This window comes from Pygoscelis adeliae, unplaced genomic scaffold (assembly GCF_000699105.1).
Source record: "Pygoscelis adeliae isolate BGI_AS28 unplaced genomic scaffold, ASM69910v1 Scaffold106, whole genome shotgun sequence".
NCBI classification, from domain to species: Eukaryota; Metazoa; Chordata; class Aves; order Sphenisciformes; family Spheniscidae; genus Pygoscelis; species Pygoscelis adeliae.
This window is the reverse complement of record NW_008824939.1, coordinates 2410621-2433928: the sequence shown is the minus strand read 5'-3', so window position 1 is coordinate 2433928 and position 23308 is coordinate 2410621. Positions and strand designations below refer to the sequence as shown.

The following is a 23308-nucleotide window of genomic DNA, read 5'->3' as shown; positions in this document are numbered from 1 at the left end:
AGGCTATATGGCTTCATGTACAGAAAACACAATTACAACTCATTTCAGGCACTGAAACTCACTCTTAAAAATTGGTTTTCATAATTAAAATTATTACTACACTCTTCCATAAACTTTTGCAAAGCAGACATCAAATAAGGCTATCATTTCTTACTTGGTGGCACTGCTCCTTAACCAGCTCTGCCTTCCTTCTGCCATTCCCTCCCTCCAGCCATTCAAACCTCTCCACTGTACTGTACAGTGCATCAGTTTAAGCAACTGGTCTTACTGCAGAAGGACTTGGAAGAAAGAAAAGAACATTACTTTCATCCGATGCACTGCAGGGCTTCATAAAGAGATGTTTTGTGCAGTGGAGAGTTTGGTGCAGAGAGCAGGAAAAAGCAGCAGGGACTACATCAGCCAGCACTGGCACCAAAGACATTCATAGGGAACCAGAGTCTTAAATTTCAAACTAGTTTTAGTCTGAAATAATATTATGACACTTGTCCTGCAAAAAATCAGGAGCAGCATTCTTTTCCCATGTGGTCTCGATCGTACATCCTGTTTCCTTTTACTTAAAAGGCTTGTGGTTTTGATTCACAGCTCACAGACAGTCAATAAATGCAACCTAATCTGCTTTGGTATCTAACATTAACCTTCAACACAGTAAACTGTCAGTAAGGAAGAATTATGCTTGTTCCTCCCATAATTCAGTTGCTGTCATTTAAAGAGTACAAAATTTGTACATTTAAATCATACAGAAACTTCTTTTTCATTTAATGAAAGTATTTACTTTTATAAAGTTGGATTACTGATATTTGAAAAAATATGGGAAGATAAAATGTATTAACTAGTAAAATATAGGTTTACAATTTTCAAGAGTACTTCATAGAACATGCATTTATACTTGCTGTTAAAAAAAGATACACTGTTAAAACACTTGTATCAGTATTTTGCTCTAACTGGGAGAGTCTAAGGACATAGGCAAAACAGTGTTGTGGGCAGTAGTAGTGTGTTTTTCTAGATCAGCAGTTTAAAAAATGAAACATAATTTATAAAATATCTAAATAAATTCTGAGCGATTGCTTTTAACTTTTTTTCAGCTTTGAAATATGCTGCTTCTATTTCAGGCCTGGAAAGTGTTTCTGAGCACTTTTTTTCACTGTTTTTTTTTTCTGTTGGTACAATCTAGTTTTTCTAAATTATCTAATTTTCTTTTATAGGTCATTCTTATGCAAGAGGCTAAAAGTAATTAAATTTGCAGGATGAAAACATGGCACAGGCACTGCTGGTACCACCAGGACCTGAAAGCTTCCGCTATTTTACTAGAGATTCTCTCGCAGCTATTGAAAAGCGTTCTGCAGAAGAAAAAGCTAAAAAGCCCAAGCAAGAACATACAGATGATGATGATGAAAATGGTCCAAAACCAAACAGCGACTTGGAAGCAGGAAAGACACTGCCGTTTATTTATGGTGACATACCTCCAGGAATGGTATCTGAACCTTTGGAAGACCTGGACCCATATTATATCAATAAAAAAGTGAGTGAATAATCTTTCACACAAAATAGAATATAATCTTCTATATTAGAAAAGTTTAATCACAAAATATGATGGTTAGAGCCATCAAGCAACTAAATATACAGAAACATCCTTTCATCTAACAGAACTGATTTATGCTCTTCTATATTGTGAATCCTTCAACTTCCATTGAATTACTTGTTACTTGCCTCAGTGTAAGGAAGGTATAGCTTCCTTGAGCTTGCCTGAACTTGGGAATATGACTGAATTTTCCTGATTTCAATGTAGCAGTAAGACTGGATGTGACAAACGAGGTGTTCCAAGCATGATTTTGCAGTGGAGATGGTTGTAGATAACCAGGTAGGATCCATCCATGTTAGTGAAATAAAGGACTGTAACCGTATTCTTTGCTTCTGTTATAGCTATATAACATATGTAAACATATATCTATATACGTATGTATAAAATATATCTATATATGTATGTAGCATATAGAGACTCTGTGTAAATCTTGGGTCATATAAAACTACCACAATGGAAACTGTTGCTTGAGGAGCTTGGGATTGCTATTATAGTTGTTCTGAAGACTAATTGAGAGTTTTCATGCAGAAAGAGCAGAGCGAAGAGTTACATGTTATGAGACAAAAGTAATGTGCCTGAGTTACATGTGTGAGGCTGTAACACAACTGGACCATTAATAGCATAGATCTGCTCCATGAAGAATTTAAACTCCTAAAAGAGGTGTACTTCCCCTTCTGACTTGCACAGTCATACAAAGTCCTCATTTTCACATGATCCACAAGCCAGGGACTTGGAGATAGAAAGACTAGTTCAAACATCCATTCAAGTAAAAAGTTTGCCCCTTGACCTTTTTAAAAGTCAGGATCTGCAGTAGAGTATATGGGGTTTGGTCTTGTAGCAGTGATACATATAATCTGGAAACAGACTACCATTATATGACTTAAGAGAAAGACAAGGAACAAACGAGTATATCTCCGTACCTGGGATTAGCTGTAGACTGTGTTAAATTCCTCCAGGATCTGAAATAGTCCAGCCTGGGAATAGTTAAAAATACCTTTCGTCCTGCACAGGTTAGTAAAAGGTACAGCTGACAGTAAGAGCAGGTTCTCTCTACTCTCTATCTGCTTATTTCTGCATGCTCCTTTAGCAGCATCAAGATGTTCTCCCAGTTCCTGATAGACCTGCAAAGTGTTGTGGGTGAGGAGAGTGAAGGAAGATGAAGCTGTGAATAATAACTGTAAATTCAAAAATGCAGAAGGTGTTTTATGGTCAGGTGCTTCGGATTATCTTTCCTCACCTCTCTGAAACAGAGAAGGAAATGGACACAGTTGCTCTGATGACGGCTTGAGGCATTCCAGGCTGCCATCCAGATAAGAAACTTTATGCTGAGCAACTATAAAAAAATGAAGACATAAAATATTTTAAACTGTAAAGAAAATTATTTTGTTTGTTAGGAAAAAATCATGCCAACAGTGCTCTCAATTTTGTGGCTAAATTTCTGGTTGCCTTTGGTTCACAAAACTGTTTTAAAAATTATGGCTTCAGTAATAGGAATGGAAAATAAAGCAGAATCCATATGTAATTGCGTAACATAACAGTTGCCAAAGTTAAATAAATAGTGCTGTAGATAATACAAATATTAACATTATTAAGGAAATTTAAAGAAATGAAAGCTCAAAGAGAGAGTGTTACCAAGGGTAATTTTCATTTATATGGTTTTGGTTATATCACCAGTTCCATGCAGATTCTTACTTACAATATAGTTGTGTGGACTAAGCCCGTTTCTTGACTAGCTGCAAAACAATTCAGGAATAAAGTTGCATAAATAAGTTCAGGACTAAAGTTTTCTAAACAAGTCTTCCACAAACGAAGTATCAGAAAACCTGAGAAGTACTGAAACATACTTTCTAACCTTCAGTGATCAGAAAAAGTAGTCAGGTTTTTTGGAACAAAAGTGTAAAAACTCAGGCTACTGATGGACTTCTTAGTCTATGAGAGTAATTAGTAAACTGCAGAATCTTTTGTCACAGGTGACATCTGTATTTATGTTACGAATCACCCTAATGTGCTCAACAGAAAACAAACGGACACCTTAAATGATGAACTAGAATTAGTCATCCCTCCTCCAGTTTATAGTAGAAACTACTCTTAATCATCAACATGTCACTGCAGAGAAAATCATATGTGAATTGGAGTCTGTCTTCAGGCTCTGCTGCAGCAGTGACCTTGGGACAGGCAACATCTTTTTGCCATTTCTAGCTGCGTGAAGGACTGCAGGGCAGAGAGAAATGCCAATGAGTGTGAGTCCATTCTCTGTCATCCTCAGTGCTACGCTTGATGTTATTCTGTGAACAGGCACCGGCAATGCTCCTTTACCTGTCTTCTTTCCCACTGTAGAGAGGTTTGCTTTCTTTCCCAGAGACAGCAGACCAGATAGGCAGTAAAGGCCACGGAGAGGGCAACATTTTTCTGATCACAGCCAAGTTTTTACAGAGAATGGAAATCAACATGGAGAACAGTGATACTATATAGCTCTACTGAGAGCGTAACAAAGACTCTATTATGGTAACACAAAGCAGAGCCATTACCATCGACAAAGAGCAAAAGGAATGAAGAATAGTCATGTCCTGAAGAAATTTCAAACAGCACCAAAGATGCAAGTAAACCTCATGCACAAATACACTTGGAATAAAAATGAAAACAGTTAGGCCATGACCGCCAACAGGGACAGAATGAAAGTGAACACGAACTGTAGGTTTATCAGGTCAAATTTGAAAAGATAATAACTACCTAAATTTGGTGCTTACATATAGGGAAAATAAGAGCATATCATTAAAAATGAAAACAGCATTTTATTGAAGGAAAGATTTGTTGTTATAGGATGCCAAATTCTGGTGTATGTTTGTCTCAGACTGCTCAGAATGATGTCAGCTGGCAATTTATTCATCCCGTTTAATTTTTCACAGATACATTCTTAGAAGATACATATAATTTATATCGGTAGTATTTAAAAATCTAAAATGAAAGCAAAATTATTTTAAAATTATGGTTAATTGTTTAGTGACACGTGTTTGTCCTTGTCACCATATATATGTGTACATAATTCTATCAAGTATTTGTTCCAAATACAAACTGGCGTTTAGAATTGCCCTTTTACTGTTTTGTTTTTTTTAGTGTTTGCTCACAAGGTAGAATGTATTTGATTAATTTGAAACTCTGACTTTAATCAAAGACTTCGTTAGAAATAAAACTGAAAATGTTTTAGTGATGAACTGCTGCATTTTGCTATTACTGATAAACTGACATTGGTGCTGATAATTCCCACCAATTTTAATAATATCAGAATTCAGTCCACATGCTGGGAAATTTAGCAAATTGGAGAATTGGCTGTGGAAGGCTTAATCCACTGTATTCATGGAAATCAGTTATTTTCCTTCCACAGGTAGACAGTAGAACGGAGCTTGAACCTCCCAGGTGGAGAATGGAATCCTTTAGAAGGAGGTAAAGACATTTATGTAGTCAACACCGTATTTTAACTTTGCATTTCTTTTTTGCAGACTTTCATAGTATTGAATAAGGGAAAGGCAATTTTCCGATTCAGTGCCACATCTGCCTTGTACATTTTAACTCCTTTTAATCCTATCAGAAAAATTGCTATCAAGATTTTGGTACATTCATATCCTTTTTTCTTAATGTTGATTTAAGGGTTTCCATTTCAAACTAATACTTTTCATGCGGATATACAAATTGTGTCCACGCGGGTGTACTAGGCTAACTAAACATATGCTGATCACCCTTAAAAAGCAGCAATATCACATGTGAATTGCAATATGATCTTCATTCCTACCAAGAGAATCCTCTACTGAACCACCTAAAGCTGTCAGAGTTTAAATATCAGGCTTTATATACAAGAGACCTGATCCCATACTAAGCCCTGCAGCTAAGGCCAAATTAGTAACAAACCATTGCACTTGAACATATCTAAGGTCACACTTTTACCAAGACCAGTAGTACTATTCATGAACTAGACTCACTTAGCAAGGACAAAAGAGCATGAGTAAAGAGCTGCTTTTTCAGGCATACTTTTTCAGCATTGTGTTTTCGGCATTGGAGTAGGTGTCCTATAAAGGATCCAGGTCAGAATAAAGAAGAATATTTTCAAATATATTTCAATCGTGTCCAAAGAACAACTTAGGCGTAAACAACCAACCTCTGCCTAAAGATCTTTTAGAATGATGCCCCTGGCTTCAGTGCATAATTGTGTTTGGGTACTCATTTTATATTTTTGCAGACTTAAGGATGTGTTTAAGTTTCATTTAAATCCTAAGCCTGCCATAATTATAAAAGTAATGCATTGTTTTACAGTCAGTGCACCATAACATGCCAGATGGCATACCATTTAAAATAGATAAAATTATGTGCAAAGCTTTATTTTCAGATTTTATTCAGAATGTTGTTATTTGTACATCTTTTTAAACACTTAATATTTTTAATTATTTCAGTGTTATAAAACTGTCATGTTTTTCTGAGTTACATCCCTTGACTATAATCTACATTATTCAGCATGCTTATCATGTGCACTATTTTGACCAACTGTGTATTTATGACCATGAGTAACCCTCCAGACTGGACAAAGAATGTAGAGTAAGTTAAACGTTTTTACTTCTTCATTTTTACTAATTTGCTTTTGTGTGGCTCCAAACAAGAAGCATTTTTGGAAAGTTGCATGTCAGAACGGGCTTTTCCAGAGTCATGAAGAATCATATTTCATGAGATCATCAATATCTTTCTGGTTTCCTCCTGAATAATTTAAATGGTTCAAGAGTAATGCCTTGTTCTTTAAAATTATGTCTGAGGAATATCTGAACTTCTACACAAGCTCTTGTCCTTGGGTGTTCTGAGCTGTAAATTGGAAAAGGAGAGCCAGAACTTCAAATGTGCACGTAAAATGGTTGCATGTCATTGGGGAGGACAGCCATATATTGCTTGAGTATCCACGATCTTTGCATAGTGGGACATTCATTGTGGCTCACTGATGTGAACTCACAAGTACCAGCCACAGCACGCACACACAACACCCAAACCACAAGAAGCTCAAACCACGGAGGAAAGGGCCTTATCTCTGAAGGAGTAACAAAGAGGTCACAGAAGTAAGGAAACGACAAAGTAGCCTGTTTCTCTTTCTTGTTCATGGTTATACATGCATGTTTAAATACAGATACACGTTTTCCTTTGAAATATTATGTTTTTCTCTGAAATAATACTACTTGTGAAAAACCTAGTTCTAACCAGCTGTGGTTTCTTTCATTCCCTCACGTTCTCCAATAGCCATTATTGATGTCTATTTATTTATTTCACTGCATTAAGGAATCTTACTCTGAATGCTATATTTAGAAACTGTGCTAGTATTCACCCATTCCCAGTATGCTTAACAGTGACTATGGCTTTTTAGGGTTGCTGAGAGTCTGAAAGGAAAGCAGTAGGGTCTGTAGGTAGATTTCCTTTATTCTGGAGGTCCACGCAGACCCACGTGGGTCTCAGGAAGTCCCTGCATCACGCTGGTTATGACTGACTATTCCATGTTTTTAAATGAATGGTTGTTCCCACACCAGGTAAATTGGTAATCACGCTCCACATCTTCAAGAAAAACAGTCTGGGCATGCTTTCTTATACTTAATGATTATTCATGAAATAAACCTGTATTATAGGCATGAGTATAGTTATTATCCAGAACTGATTTTCACAAAACTCTCTGATTTTAACATTAAAAAAAAATCTTCATTTTTTGTAACACTTAGACATCTACATGATTTATGAATGCAAGCAAAGAGGCAGCCCTGTGAGTGCCAGAGAATGTACACATAAATATCAAAGTCTGAAACGTATTTATAAATACTAGAGTCTGAAATTATTTGCAAGCACAGAAACTGAGATTAAATCAGCCTTTTAGAAAATGAATAGTATATATGTGTCAGGTTCAAATGTCATCTACTGAACAACGATTATATTCTTAAGTGTTTGGGGCAAGTTAAGTTAATGATTTCCTCCTTTCACTTCTAAATACTTTTTCTTTTCTTTTCTTGTAAGTCATCTTTGATAAAGAATGGTGCTGTCTATAAGCATAAGTATGCAAAAATCCGTTATTCCTGCTTTGTGTTTTTCAGGTACACTTTCACTGGAATTTATACCTTTGAATCACTTATCAAAATTCTTGCAAGGGGCTTCTGCTTAGAAGGTTTTACTTTTCTGCGAGACCCATGGAACTGGCTTGACTTCAGTGTCATTTTAATGGCGTAAGTGGTTCAAGAACTTTTTAAGCTTTTAGGGCATGAAATTAGTGGCAAATATTATTGTAATAAATATATTGATTTAAAAGTATTTAATTTCTGCAACCTGTGAAGTTTAGACACTGCATCACACATTTGAGTACTCATAAGTCAAAGTAAAATATGGCAGGAACCAGCACGGAGTGTCAGCCACTAGTGTAATTACTGCTGAGGGACACTAATTTCATGTCCTACACTTTTCTGCTCACCAGAATGGAAGCCATCCCTTTGACTTCATGTCACCGTCCTATTACAAGCTAATTAGTTTAATTAGCTGTTCAAATACAAATCAGTGAGTTTCACTTCAATGAAATTTAAGCAAAATTGATGAAAATAACTAACTATAAAAGCAAGTTGTACTGAAGAGACAGGTAAATTTTGAAGTATGATTGCTAATACTGCCACAGAGGTTTTGAAGACCCACATAATTAGTATAAGCTCTGCCTCAATTCTGAATAACTGTGATTTAATCCTACAGGTATGTAACAGAATTTGTAAACCTAGGCAATGTTTCAGCTCTTCGAACTTTCAGAGTATTGAGAGCTTTGAAAACTATTTCTGTAATCCCAGGTAAGAAGTAACTGTGTAAGGTGTTAGGCCCCTTGTAACTCCAATTGTTATTTGTGTGCTGTCATTGTGTTTGTGTGTGAACTCCCCTATTACAGATATGTGACAGAGTTTGTGGACCTGGGCAATGTCTCAGCGTTGAGAACATTCAGAGTTCTCCGAGCTTTGAAAACAATATCAGTCATTCCAGGTGAGAGCTAGGTTAAACACCGAGGCTGACTTTTCTTCCATTGAAGTCGAATTCACTTCTTTTGAGCATAAGTCTTGCTGTTCACTGCTTGTGTTGTCAAAAAGAAAAAAAAAAAAAAGGCACGGATCATAAGCCTGGATTATGATTCTTTGCCTTTTCAGCATTAGCTTCTTTTATTTTGCAAAATCAGCCTTTGAGTTTAACAGATTCTTGCATGAAACATACAATATGAGGCCTATGGGTTATTTTGCTTTGTTTTTCTGCATTTTATTATGACAAGTTGTCTCTTTTACATTAAAAAAGCTTTAGCGCTTTGGCTTTCTTGATTTTGTATTTTTTCCTTTATTTTACCAATTAAAATTGACATTAGTCTTAAAGACAACCAAGTAACAACAAAAAAGCTACCAAAAAGGAGATAAATATTGCACAGGAAAATTTATCAAACACAAATAATTTTTTTCCTCAAAATTACTTGCAATTCTTTCTCATGCTATCTTCATACCGTTGTGAAGTCATATTTAATATTAACTGGAAACTGAATTATCAGCAGAATATTAAATGCAGAGATAAATTAAGAAATAAAATCAAATCTGTAACAGGAAAGCATGATTGATAAAATTTCCTGCTTGAGAATAACATTATATATTCAGTTTATTGGAATATATGTACATTGCATATTCATAAAAAAGAATCTTTTTCTTTCATTCATCTTCACAAGCTCTGAGGCTGCTCATGAAGCTTTACTTTTTGAGAAATAAAAAATAATTTATTTTAAGTGTCTGCATGACGTCTTAATTATATGGGAAGGGCAAAGATACTCTTTGATAAATCTATGGATCTTTTCTCTTTGCAGGCCTAAAGACTATTGTAGGAGCCCTAATTCAGTCTGTGAAGAAGCTCTCGGATGTAATGATCCTGACTGTGTTTTGTCTGAGTGTATTTGCACTAATAGGGCTGCAGCTGTTCATGGGCAACTTGAGGAATAAATGCCTGCAGTGGCCTCCAGACAATTCTACTTTTGAAACAACTGTTATTTCCTACTTTAATAGCACAATGGATGAAAATGGTACATTTGTTAATATGACAGTGAGCACGTTTAACTGGAAGGATTACATTGAGGATGAAAGTAAGAATGACTGATATAACTATTTCTTATATATTTGTGGCTATAGTATGTAACTATTTGTAATAAAGAATATTGAACGGTTTATATTTCTGCCTTATGTAGAACTGCTTACAGTCACTGACTGACAGAGATCAAATACATACAATAAAAAAGTACAATAACCAGAAGGGTTCCTAAACAAACTACAAAGTGATCAGCAGCTAGCCACTTTGATTTTATTACAATTTATTTTTATTTTACTTTGTAGTACTTTCAGATTAATTCGATTTATTCACATGTATTTCTAATGCTTTCTACACAGCTCATTTTTACATTTTGGAAGGACAAAGAGATGCCCTACTTTGTGGTAATAGCTCTGATGCAGGGTAAGCCCTTACAAAAATCCTCTGTTATGTTCTGTAGAAAAAGCAGTAACATGAAACCTATCCGTAGCAGTTGCAACTCCATATTTAGCAATGTTACAGAACTTAAGAGAGTTTTGCTGCTAAACAATGATTTCTTACTTAAGTCAAAATATTTTACTCTCTGGCTAAACAAAATACTCATTAACAGCCTTTCTTCCTGCTTGATTGGAAAATGATGTTGGTGTTAATGATAAAATCTGAACTCTTGTAAATTCTATTTTGGAGATGTACTGATTGAAGAAAATAGGATGAAAACAAAGGTTGGAACTGAGAAAGAGAATATGTAAAATATTAAGAAAGCACAGTAGTGACTTCATAGTTCAAGACTCAGACTTTTTTCAAGCCACACTCTTTTTCATTACTGGCAAATTCTGCCATACACACATGCCCAATTATAAGCCTAGAATTGTTAGCTGAACTCCAATACCTAACTGGCAACAGTGAAGAAGCTTATTAAAAGAAAAATCTCAGCATTATGTGGGAGATCACTAACAGTACAATTGGATTTAGCTAATAATATTGTTTAACCTGTCTGTAACCTTAACAACATTTTAGCAATTATTTCTACCAGGAAATTATTCATTTGGAATAAAGATTCGCTTTGCAAAATGTGACTGACGAGAATTTAAATATTTAGGTCATTTCAACCAGTGAACAGATGGAAAGGGTATCTTTCATTTACTTTCTTATTAGTTAATGTGTTAGGACTTTTTTTTCTGAATGAATTTAATTGTAGTTCAGGGATTTCCTGTGGAAAAATAATGCATATTGTTCCAAAAGATAATAAATATGTTCTAGAAGGAAACAGAAGTTATGACTAAGTACCTCCTGTTTGGTTTTCACATAGGCAGTGTCCAGAGGGATATATATGTGTGAAAGCTGGTAGAAACCCCAACTATGGTTACACAAGTTTTGACACCTTCAGTTGGGCTTTTTTGTCACTCTTTCGGCTAATGACTCAGGACTTCTGGGAAAACCTGTATCAGCTGGTAAGAAATTTTTATGACATAAAAACTGTAGGCAACATACAAAATTATATAAATAGGCTTATTTGTACATGAGCTGAAAGCATAATGCTGTTGCAGTAACAAAGATAAGTGGTGGAATAATAAATATAGATATGCTTTCTACTCCTAGACTCTACGTGCTGCTGGGAAGACATACATGATATTTTTTGTTCTGGTGATTTTTCTGGGCTCTTTCTATCTTATCAACTTGATCCTGGCTGTGGTTGCCATGGCCTATGAAGAACAGAATCAAGCAACCATGGAAGAAGCAGAGCAGAAAGAGGCAGAATTTCAACAGATGCTGGAACAACTGAAGAAGCAACAAGAAGAAGCTCAGGTAATGATGGAAATTGTACTTTCTGAACAGCCTTATTCTTAAAGGCAAGGATAATAATTTTTTATGAATTAGAACATGTAGAAATTTTGCAATGAATTACAGAAAGAAAAAAGTCTTGTTTTCCACACAAGTTGTAAAAGTGGAAATAGCCAATAACTAACTAAATAGCAAAAAAACAAGTTAATGGTACAGAAAAGAATGCTACTAAGTTCACCAAAAGACTGTAAAAGCAAAATATTTGTGATAAGAGTGTCCTAGAAACCTGACTTTAAGTAATCATAGTTCATGATGCTTTTATGTTACAGATCTTATGAACAGCGTGAAAAAATTCTAGTGGCGTTACTTCTGGTTTACGGTCTGAGTGAGAATTTCCAGGCTTGCTGTACTTAATAGTTCTTCCCCAATATTCAGAAAATAGAGAGGATTGTAATCAGCGTTCTTTTAGGTTTCTATCCAGCAAGGTATTTAAGCATATCCCTAATTCAAGCACAATGAAGTCAATCAGAAGTTTATATATCCTTGGAACAGACTAGCAATATTTATAACAAAGGTATTACTTCAGAATTCTTTTAAAGGAATCTTTTTCTTTGAAAAGAGAAGAAAATTATTTAAAGTTTTATGAGAAAAAGACATTTTAATAGATAATTTTGTGTGAGGTTTTCTTATCTGAAAGTAAAATATATGCAGGAATTCAGCTCCATTGGTCAGATGTCTGTCTAATTTCTGGACTGATTTTCTATTGCTTTTCATCTGGTATGTAGTCATTTTCAATAGGACAATGTTTATAAAATGCTAGCAAATTAGAATCTTCTATGAAACTATAGTTTTGGTAGTATTTTACAGCTACTTTCAGTAAGTTAGAATGATTCTATAAAGTGCTAATAGAAAGTGAAACTTTCCATCTTTTTCTTGAAAAGAAAGCTTTATGCATGACCTGTGAAGTCTAATTAGCATATCTCTATTTTAGTCATTAAACCGTATCACTTCCAAATCACTAAAGAAAAAGCAGAATCCTGCAAAATTCAGATTAAAAATAGTTAAATATCAGCAAAGAGTACTTTTTTTTTAAATCTGGTATTTTCATCCATGAAAGACACTAAATCACATTATATCAAAAGATATCAGGAGTCTCATCTAGATGTTTGTGTGTTTGAGAGTGGGGACAGAGATGAAGCTGATCGAGAATTAGGAAGAAGAATAGAACCATATGAAACAGAGAGTACAAGGAAGGTTGGATAAAGGCCCTGGAAAGTCGTTACTTTTTAAAATTAATGACCACTCAATTCATTATAAGAAGAGCAGTATTACAGTCAAGATCCCTTTTGTACGTGAAAATATTAGCAGGAAGTATACATTACAAGGTGGAGCTGCTGAATTGGTTGCTGAGACAGAAATGGGTGGGACCCATCTCTTCACTCCCTTGACACTGAACCTATTCATCCACAAACCTAAGTCATCACAGCGGTCTTTGGATTGCTCCACTTGTTTCACCTTTGGTGTTAGTATTATGAAGTAGATGGATGATGACTCAGCATCTGCTACCTTTGTTTCTGTTTGTTAGAGCATTTGAAGGATGATATTCTGAAACCAGTATGACAAAATTTTGAGTATCACTTTTTTTAATTGATAAACACTTCAGAGTCCTTTTAATACTCCATTTAGCAGAAAAAGTCTGTATCAAGTCAACTTGTATAGCATGGGTTGTATATTGTGGTGTAGAAAGCCATTAATTCATACTATGAGCTTTCAAACTATCCTTTCCTGCTGTAGAGAGATATCTCATCATTCCTGAAAGACTTGGCATTTAATATAGTATGTTTTGCCAGATAATTACTAGTCATCTTTGTTATATAACCCTAGTCTCTTGCCATTTATCACACCACCCTTTTTTATAAGCTCACAGCAGCCTATCATCTTCCCAAACATATTTTCCACTGCAGAATTTCATAGCAATCTCCCAGACAGTTCTTTCTAGGAAGAGTACTGGACACACTCTCAATTCTTCCTTTATTTGATGATGAAATGAACCTGTTTCCCTAATGAACCAACTCAGGTAGGCTGACCACTGTAGTTGAAGATACTGGTCCTGAGTTTTGGGATGGCTCTTTGCTCCAGTAAGTCATCTCATCCCTTTCCATCAGAGAAAAAAACCTAAAGTTTTTCTCCTCTCTGGCCACAGCAGCAACAGGCAATAAATGTACCTTTCTGTATCTATAACAAAGACCTAAAGTGCTGTTACGGTGGGAAATGTGGGAGGGGAAACATGCAGAGGGAGGTAGGGCTTGAAGACATTTCTAGAGGGTGGGCCTGTTTGCCAGTGAAGGTAGAAAGAAAGTGAGGGGAGTGTCCTTGCTGTGAAGACAGTGAGGAAAGGCTGGATTCGACTACTTGCAGGCTGCTTAGTTGGATTATGATACATTAACTCATATGGTGGATGTTAGGGATTAGTTTTCTCTGTAAGGACTCAGAAGGGATCAGCCGAATTAGAGCATGATGTGGGGCTTTTCTTGAGAGACAATGGGGAAGCAGGTCTGAAATACATGAAAAAGCACCATGTTTTTACTTTTCTGACTACCTTAAACAAGTCTTTAAGGAATAGTGATGCTATTGTTATGCTGAAGTTGATGCTTCAAGTGGTTCATTCTACTAAACAATGAGGAGCTATACGACTCAGTAGTTTATCTTCAGTTCAATTTGTTTGTGTATATTTGCATACTCAAGGGTGTACAACCAGCAGTATTACCACAGCGATAATAAAAACAGTTGATAAAAGCCTATAAAATTGTTCATTTTTGGCCTACTAAGAATACCTTGCTTTGTAACCTGACAGGCAACAGCAGCAGTAGCAGCAGCGTCAGTTGCATCAAGAGATTTCAGTGGTGTAGGGGGATTAGGAGAACTCTTGGAAAGTTCTTCAGAAGCATCAAAGTTGAGCTCAAAGAGTGCTAAAGAAAGAAGAAACAGAAGGAAGAAAAGAAGACAGAAAGAAATGTCTGAAGCAGAGGACAAAGGAGATATCGATAAGTTCCCCAAGTCCGAGTCAGAAGACAGTATCAGAAGGAAAAGTTTCCGCTTCTCCACAGAAGGAAGTCAACTGACATATGAAAAAAGGTTCACATCTCCTCACCAGGTACAGCACCCTTTTTTATTAAATCATGTAGGTCTACTCTAATTTGGTTTTGACTGACATTACAGCGGCTTTACATATTGGAAGTTATGTAAAAGGTGAGTGAAGGAAAAAAAAAGTGGTAGTACCGTTAACAGCGTTACAGTTTGATATGGTTTGACCCATTCTGTTAGCAAAGGGATAAAAAGAACATACCAAGGATAATTGTAAACTTAATTAAAACATTTCTGAAAATGTATTTCTGAAGATGTATCTGGTAGATTGGAGAAAGAATCAGACTCTTTGATTAGTACTCATATATTTGCATTAATCAACCATAGGTTCTCTGTTCTGCATCCATTTCAAAACTATATAAATATGTGGGTTTTTTTAACAGACCACATCATCAAAATACCCTGCATAGGAAATTCCACATTACCATTAGTTTCTATTTTTTTTTCTTAATTAGCTTCTTTAAATGGTAGATAATGAGAAAAGTAGCTCTAGTACTCCACAATAAAGACAAACTATATAGGGATCGTTTGGGCTTATATTTATAAGAATTTAGTCATACTGCTCTTTTGCATTAGGAATTCATTATAAAAGATGGAGAATCATTGCAATCATAGAAAAAAATAGTTTAGGAAGGACCTCTGGAAATCATTTAGTCCAAACTTCAAAGCTCTACTCTCTTAAATCAAAGGATCTCTTCCATCGCTTAAGGATACCTTTGCTTATTTCAAGTCTACACGCAGTTATGGTGTTTGTAGAAAAATTACTCAAAATGCATCTCTTCAAAATGATCATGTCTGGTCTCAGCCAATAGATGACATTTACCTACCAATATGACCCATGTTTAACTACCAATGTTTATCCTATTTAATGTTCATATCAAGTGTGTTAGTTTACAGACTCATATAAAATATGAGATTCAGTGGCAGAAATACTTCACGCTGAAATGTATGCACTGAGGGGAGGAAAGCTTAATTTGAGACAAAGCCTCAGTAATTAGTCAAGTATAAGGGATGATGCCTGGTCTGAAAAAGATACATTTGCATTTCTAAGGAAGTGAAGTAATGTTTATTGTAATTAAGAAGAATGATGAAGCTGTTCTCTGGATAAGAAATAAAGAAAATGTAAGAAAAACAAATTATTAAATCTATTTCAACTCCTTTGAGTAATATTGTAAGTATATTTCCAATCTAATAAAATGTACTATTAGTTTTGGGCCAAAGCTGCTCCAAAAAATCTTTCATTACTTGGAATGGGCTTTGAGTCAGGCTGATACAAAGGAGCTGCAGCCAAAGATCTCATCTTAGACTGCACAGTCCTGCCTCACTTAGAGATATATATAGTGTCCGTACCTCATAGATGAGGATGGTGAGTGACTTGACCACACTAAAGAAGAGTCACTGACAGAGTCTGAGCAGAAAGGACTTTTTGACTGTTAGTCCTGTGCTTTAACTACTTCATAATAGGCCTCTCCATTGTCTAGTCTAAATTCCCTGATGCTCTTTTATATACTTCTGGTGAAGAGACTGATTAAGGAATATATTATGTTTATATTAAATACATTTTTGGTGCACAGAAAAAATACTTAATACAGAAGCCTGTATACTAAGAGGAGGAGAATTTGAGACAAAGAGATTCCATAGATAATAAACTTTCTGTAGCTTTATTAACATACAGTAAAACATTGTTGCATGTATTTGTTCATACTCTGAAACTCTCAGAAAGCTTTCATCCCCTCAATTGTCATGAAAAACTGTGAAACTTCCACAGAAACTTAAAAAGCTTAGGAAAGCAAGGCATTTCAAATGACTTGGTAACATTAAAATTAAATGTGAATTCGTGTTGCAGAATAAATAATTAAAACTCATTAAAATCAAGTGAAAACAAACATTGTATATGTCTTAGTTTTGAAAGGAAAGAAAAGAAGGAAATGGTGCAATAGACAGGAAACAGCTCATCTTGAGACGTCATGAATTACACAGCAGGAAGGAAATAAGTGACCATCTGAAATAATGTTTTTTAAATTAATTTAAAATTTTAAAATACGAGACTTGTATCAAGCAAATAATCTAATTGAGGATAATTTATTAATTAAAGACTGTCTTGGCAATTGTTTCTGCAGTTGTAAGAATGCCTTGGGGCAAATGTTGCCTGCATATAACAAATAAAACTGAGCTGCCATAAGAGTGGCAGGGTTACAGGCAGTAGAACTGGTAAAGGAAGAGCTGGTTTGTCTTGTTAGCCATGCAGTTAGCTCCCTGGTGAAACAGGGTGGCAGAGCATGAAACAACGCGGTAGAATGGTAAGGGGAGATAATCTGCCCAGTTGGCCCGTGTAGAGATTTTGTCCTTTGACGCAATATTCCATGTGCAAATGAATGATGCAGCCTGCAAGAAAAGCCAAGCTTTCCTTTCAGACCTTACTTTCCAGGAGCATGTAGACACATATATTTCTGCCTCTGCATGTGTTAGAACTGAGCCATTTTGGCGTATATCTTTTGTCTCAATCCAGCAGGGACTTGCAGAGCAGGCATTACTCCTCCCAAATCCCTGAGGGGCCTGATCCATTTAGCTGTGCTCAGAGCATGATAACACATATTGGAAAGATTGGACTACAAACAAAACATAGCAGCCATGGAAACATTCTCTAAAAAAACAAGGGTAGCAGTGGTAGTCAGACGAAACCTAGTAAGCATGTGATTTTTTGAAGGACGGTAGGTTGGCCAAATACATTTACAAAGAAATGTACAAAGGGTGCAGTAATTAGTTTACCAGTGTCATGCTCTATAGCAGCTAGAGCTTTTTTTAGATAAAATTATCTTTCAGCATAAGCAAACCAGCACTTTTTCTCCAGCCAAGTTTACATAAATGGGTTAGCAAAACCATTTGGCTGATATTCAAGTAAGCTTAGCCTGAGGCTGACACCCAACATAGAAAATTTCAGCCCAAATTATTAAAATTTGGTATAGCTGTAAGAGCAGAAAAATACACCTCTGAATGGTAAACACCTGCCAGCCTTTATAACAGGCAGTACTACCAGTTCAGCACACAGATTACGTGTGTGTATGTATAAATCTGAGTATGCATATACAGAGATACATATGGATTGATATATGTATATATTCAGTGTTTGGTTTTCACAGTATTAATATAGGCTTATATATTATAGTGCAGTTTTCACTTTCACTTCAATTATCCTGGGATAAAAACCACTGCTATTACATATGAGCACTTTCCACCTGCAAAACTAGTGAAAAACTGAGAATCATCTCAAACCAGGTTTTTGATATACCAAGATGCAAAAATTTGTACAAATGCAGAATTGAAGAAAGCTTAATGCAAGGTTTCTTTTTTCCACAATTAGTACTCACTTTATTTATTCATGAATGCTGTTAATAAAATATGTAGCAAGGGAGAAGAACATTCCATTAACCAGCTTCTACTGTAATTAAAAGATGGATTACCAACAACCACCGATTTATTTTTCTCATTTGTAAGAGGATATCTTTAGGTAACTGTGTCCCTGGTGAATGCTTGCTTTGAGCTGCCTGACGGCCAAGTGGTTCCTTCTGGTAGGTGTGCAGCCTGCTATAGCCCCTGGAGTGCTACGCCCAAGAGTGCTACTAGTCATGTTCACACTGTACCTCCAGAGCTTCCCCAAGCTGTTACCTCTGTCTTCTAGTTTTAGAGTACTGCGTATGTTGTTCCCACACTATTGAGCCTATTGTGAAGAGGGCAGACAAGTTCTTTACATCATCTTAGACTGAATTTAATACCAAACTTAAGACCACTTCTGCCTCTAGCAAATAGAATAGGAAACAATGATCGGTGATCATTATCAGTTGTTATCCCTAGGAATCCAGGGGATGAAGAAGGGAAGAAAAGTAAAAGATTTTTAGGTCTGTCCTCTAATAGAAGAAGGAATAAAAGACAAATACCTGCAAAACCTTGATAGTGATGTTTAGAACTGTCTCCAGCACAGTCATAGGTCCATACCAATTCAACCTGCCTTCTTTGCTCAAAACTGTCCAACCTTACTTATGTCTTCTGCACAACTTTTCCTCAGTCCTGCTACATTACCTTAAAAAGAATTTTTCCACTCTACTTCAGGTCCCCTAGTGAGCACGTTCCCCTAATGGACACACTGATACTATTGAATAAAAAAGTGACTATCCTTCTTCCAGCACCATAACTATTCTTTGAAAAGCGAAGAACTTAGAACTTCAGTTCTAATGCTGTTCTGTTTTTGTTTGTTTTAAATCTTTTACAGTCTTTGCTGAGCATTCGTGGTTCCCTGTTCTCACCAAGGCGCAACAGCAAAACAAGCATTTTCAGTTTCAGAGGTCGTGCAAAGGATATAGGATCTGAAAATGACTTCGCTGATGATGAGCACAGCACTCTTGAAGACAATGAGAGCAGAAGAGATTCTCTCTTTGTTCCAAATCGACAAGGGGAACGGCGCAACAGTAATATTAGTCAGGCCAGTGTGTCATCTAGAATGGTACCAGCCCTTCCAGTAAATGGGAAGATGCACAGCACTGTGGATTGCAATGGAGTAGTTTCCTTGGTTGGAGGACCTTCAACTCTAACTTCACCTACTGGTCAGCTTATACCAGAGGTAATTATAAGTAAACCAGTAATTATTACAGTTTGGTTCAGGCACGGAATTTTTTCTTACTGCTCACTTCTGCATCCCTTATCATTTCTTAGAGCTGTGAAAAACAACTTGCAATAGTTTCTAAATAACAGAACATAAGGGAAAAAAAGTCCTCAACCTCCTATGTCTGAGCCTCAGTAAAGTATTATATTCTCCTTGCCTTCAGCAAGAGATCTGCACATAGAAAGAAAAATCCGTAAATTGAATTTGACAATTTGTATATAGTTTCACCTCATCAACAAAGGTAGACATCTGATATATAACTAAGGATATAACTTGGAAATATGTATAGGAAAACACCTGCAAAATTAAGCAAAATGCAGTTACTACTCCTATGATATTTAATAGAAATACCCTTACTGAACTTATCTTGAAAAAATCTGTCTCATAACTTTAATGAGAAAAATAGATACAATTCCTATGTACCTTTGCAATTACGTTACATTTCAGTCTCAGTTTCAGACTTCTGTAAGCTAACATGTTCTTTTAAACTTTCAAAAAAGCAAGCTTTTTCATACATAGTATTTTAATATGGATTCAGTATGGTATTTTGGCAGCTATAATAGAACTGTATTTAACTTGAAAAATATTTTCATTATAAATAAGTATTGAGATTTCATTAATATTATTACACATTTCTTTTTATTTTTGTTTCTCTCCTATCTTGATATAGACCTTCATACCAGAAATTCAATCAGATTACCTCAGAGGTTATGTGTATATAGTTCTATTTCAGAAATACATTCACCTGAAAAAAGATTTAGCCATTTAACTCAGGAGTCTTCTCTAAAGAAATAGTACTAGTGAATGCTCGAAAATGGTTTTTCATCTTCATACTAAGATAACCTTGAAATCCCTTATGAGTTCTGCAGGCTTTTTTATTCATTTTCTGGATGGGGACAGAATAATGAGAAAAAGAGTGAGTGGTTTCCATGTATCACAGAATCAGTGGCAGAGCAGGAGCCAAGATTTAGGAACTTTTTGATTCCACTTCTGTGTTGAGATCCCCAGGCCACACTCCAGAAGAAAAGCAAAGCAACTGTAAGGACACCTACATGCTACAGAGTAGTGACGTGTTAGGCACATTTAAATCAGAGCTGGGTATTATTGCTTTGAAAAGATAATTAGAAGCCATACAAAACAGAGAGGACTTGCATATTCATTGCAAGAATATATTACAAATTCTGTATGAGCATTGCGGTGCGTGAGAATTAGGTAGAAGATATATTAAATAAGATGTGATTTTTTTCTCACATAAAATTTTCCAAGTACACTTATCAGGTTAGGAATGCAGTACATAGTATTAGAGAGATAACTAATTCCTAGAATTATACTCATGTTTCTTGTATCAAAGTTACTTTCTTAAATAATAGTTCACTTCTTTCTGTATTTGCATTTTAATTATTTAACATGACTAGCTGCTGGAAATTAAGGTGGCAGGTTTCAACTTTGATCATTTTTTCTTGAAAGAATAATAATAATCACTAGCAAAGAGATACCTAGCAAAAACGTTGTTCACTCAGTCATTTAAATGAGAACAACTTTTTGTCCCACATTGCCTTGGTATTGTGTCCCCCAGTTGATTATTTGTAGCACCGTACAAAATTCCCACTGAGGTCCTCAATAAAGAACAAAGAAATTCCTACAGGAACAGAAACCTTCAGTGTGTAAGAAAAGTCTAGTATGCTGCACAAAGCTGATTTTGATTATCACTACAATATTTATACAGTAAATATTGTTAATTGGTGGTTGAAAAGGATGGTTTGATTCCTCAGTATTTAATTTACAGGGCACCACTACAGAAACAGAAATAAGAAAAAGAAGACTCAGTTCTTATCAAATTTCCATGGAAATGCTTGAAGATTCTGCTGCAAGACAAAGAGCAATGAGTATAGCCAGCATACTTACAAATACAATGGAAGGTATTTATTTGATGCATTTTATCTGACAGGCAGTTCAGTGATTTTCTGCTACCTATATATACAGAGCAATTATTTACATAATTTCCTTTGTAAATGTAAAACTGGACATGTGAAATCTCTGAACATCAGACACAAAAGGCTTTTGAGCATATCTAAGATCATTTACACATTCTAAATGATTAGTCATTTATTTTTCATGACACCTTCAAAAATATTACTCTATTGAGAGGACTAACAGAGACAAAAGAGTCATAGTTAGGGGATTGCCAGAGCCCCAGAGAGAGAATACAGGGATTTTCTTCCTATAAGACATCAACGGGAAAAATCAATTAAGATACACAGGAATTGCTATGACAAAGGCAGTGATGTGCTAGAACAGTCATTTCCTTTAGACTTAAAATCCAAGGATAGACAATAGGAAATTGGAATGAAAAAGACAGTTTTAAGGAAAACAACCAACTATAATCAACCCATGCCAATGCACATGAACTTGCCTTCCTTAAGCATTTCCTAAACTTTCTTAGGTAAGTATAGCAAAGATAAAAAATATTATATTTACTATATGAAAAAGCATACATTGTTGGAATTGTTTTTCTTAATCAATGGAAACTGAGTACACTCACACTTCATACATGTACCATTAAAATATTTGTATAAGCTTAAAGGATCTATATACTGGATACTGGCACAGTGTGACAGCTGTTACAGTCAGACAAACCCTGCAGATGTCCTACAACACATATTCTAAAAGGACAAGAAGTTACCAAGAAAATTTACAGTGTTCTTAAGGTTACTTTAAGTCAGAATTGATATCTACTTTTTAAAGTGAGTTCTGAAGCCCTTTGATCTCAGATAAACAAATAGATACGAAACTAATTGTAGTCAGAAATATAAGGCCTATATTGCCTATTTTCTTCTAAAAGTATTCACAAACCTTTCTCACAAACATGTATCTTTCTGAGTATGTCTTCCTACTTTAGTGCAAGCGTGAACTGCAAGCTCTTGATTCTCGGTGTGCAATTCTTAGTTCTCCTCCCAGGTAGAGAGGATATCTCCTTAGAGGGTGCTGCTCTCTTCCTCTGGCTGGATAGTTTGTACTTCCGTTCTTCTGGCCAGAAAAAACATGTCAGTGTAAACTAAATCATCCCGATAGTCACCTCCTACCCACATCTGGTTTCCATTATTTCAGAAGTTCCTAGGTGCAAGCAATGGAGTCTTCTGTGCCAACTCAGCGTCAGGTGTGAGTGGCCACTTTTGTCCAAGGCCAGTACCATCCTACCTCTCAGCATTCTAAGTTAACATATTCAGAAATGTGATTATTCCGCCCAATCCATATATTCCTTCAGAAGCACTGTCTTTGTTATCGTTTATAAAGATTATAGAAGACTTTCGCTACTTACGATACCCTTTTTCTGCCTGAAGGCTACAGTCTGATGTAATGGGAGAGCTTGTTAGTTTCAATGAGTTTGAGAGCTGTGGCAACTGACCTTTTAACTTCCCGTAATTCCACCCATGTAGGACAATATTAGAGGCAAAAATCAATCCACTGGTCCTCAAAGTGTAGAGTTCAGCACTAAATCCTTATTAGCAAATACTGTAAAACAGCATGTTTGCTATTTTAGCAAAATCACCCATAAGTGTCATGATGATGGAGACCTCCCTGTGCTCTAAGGGATGTCTGAAAACTGGCAAATTTCAGATTTGGGTTGATGCCACTATGCAGAAATTTTATTGAAACTGTTGTGGCCATTTCTTACATATTTTGTAGTCTAAGTATTTCTCACTTAAGCAAATATCAATATTCCTTCTGGTCTGCCCTCAAACATCCCATCACATTAGACATTCATCCTTGCTATTATTAACTCAGTAGAAGTTACTATTCTTCTGTAACTTTGACAATATTGACAGTGAAATGGAAGAAAAAATAGTTTATAAAGACTCTAATTGAGAGCAGAGTTGTTCTGCTAATACTAACATTGTTGTTCTGTTTCCCAATTGGTAGACACTGCAACTGTACAAGTCGTTTTCAAACAAAGTCAAATGATAATTTTTAAAATAAGAAAACAGGCGTTCTGTATATTAAAAATATTGATTCAAATAAGCAATGATAGGTATGCGCACCAAGTCATTTATCTG

General features: G+C 35.6%; 1 protein-coding gene across 1 annotated transcript in view; it reads left to right on the top strand.

Annotated features, from left to right (window-relative positions):
- Window positions 1–1252: 1252 nt before the first annotated feature.
- The window catches only part of LOC103918146 (sodium channel protein type 2 subunit alpha-like), a 60566-nt gene continuing 38510 nt past the window's right edge, over window positions 1253–23308 (top strand). The window contains 13 exon segments of the mRNA XM_009325394.1: window positions 1253–1519; window positions 5077–5195; window positions 6074–6163; window positions 7684–7812; window positions 8511–8602; window positions 9456–9728; window positions 10030–10093; window positions 10980–11121; window positions 11270–11476; window positions 11934–11937; window positions 14314–14606; window positions 18864–19211; window positions 21040–21172. Coding sequence (XP_009323669.1) covers window positions 1253–1519; window positions 5077–5195; window positions 6074–6163; window positions 7684–7812; window positions 8511–8602; window positions 9456–9728; window positions 10030–10093; window positions 10980–11121; window positions 11270–11476; window positions 11934–11937; window positions 14314–14606; window positions 18864–19211; window positions 21040–21172 — 2161 coding nt within the window.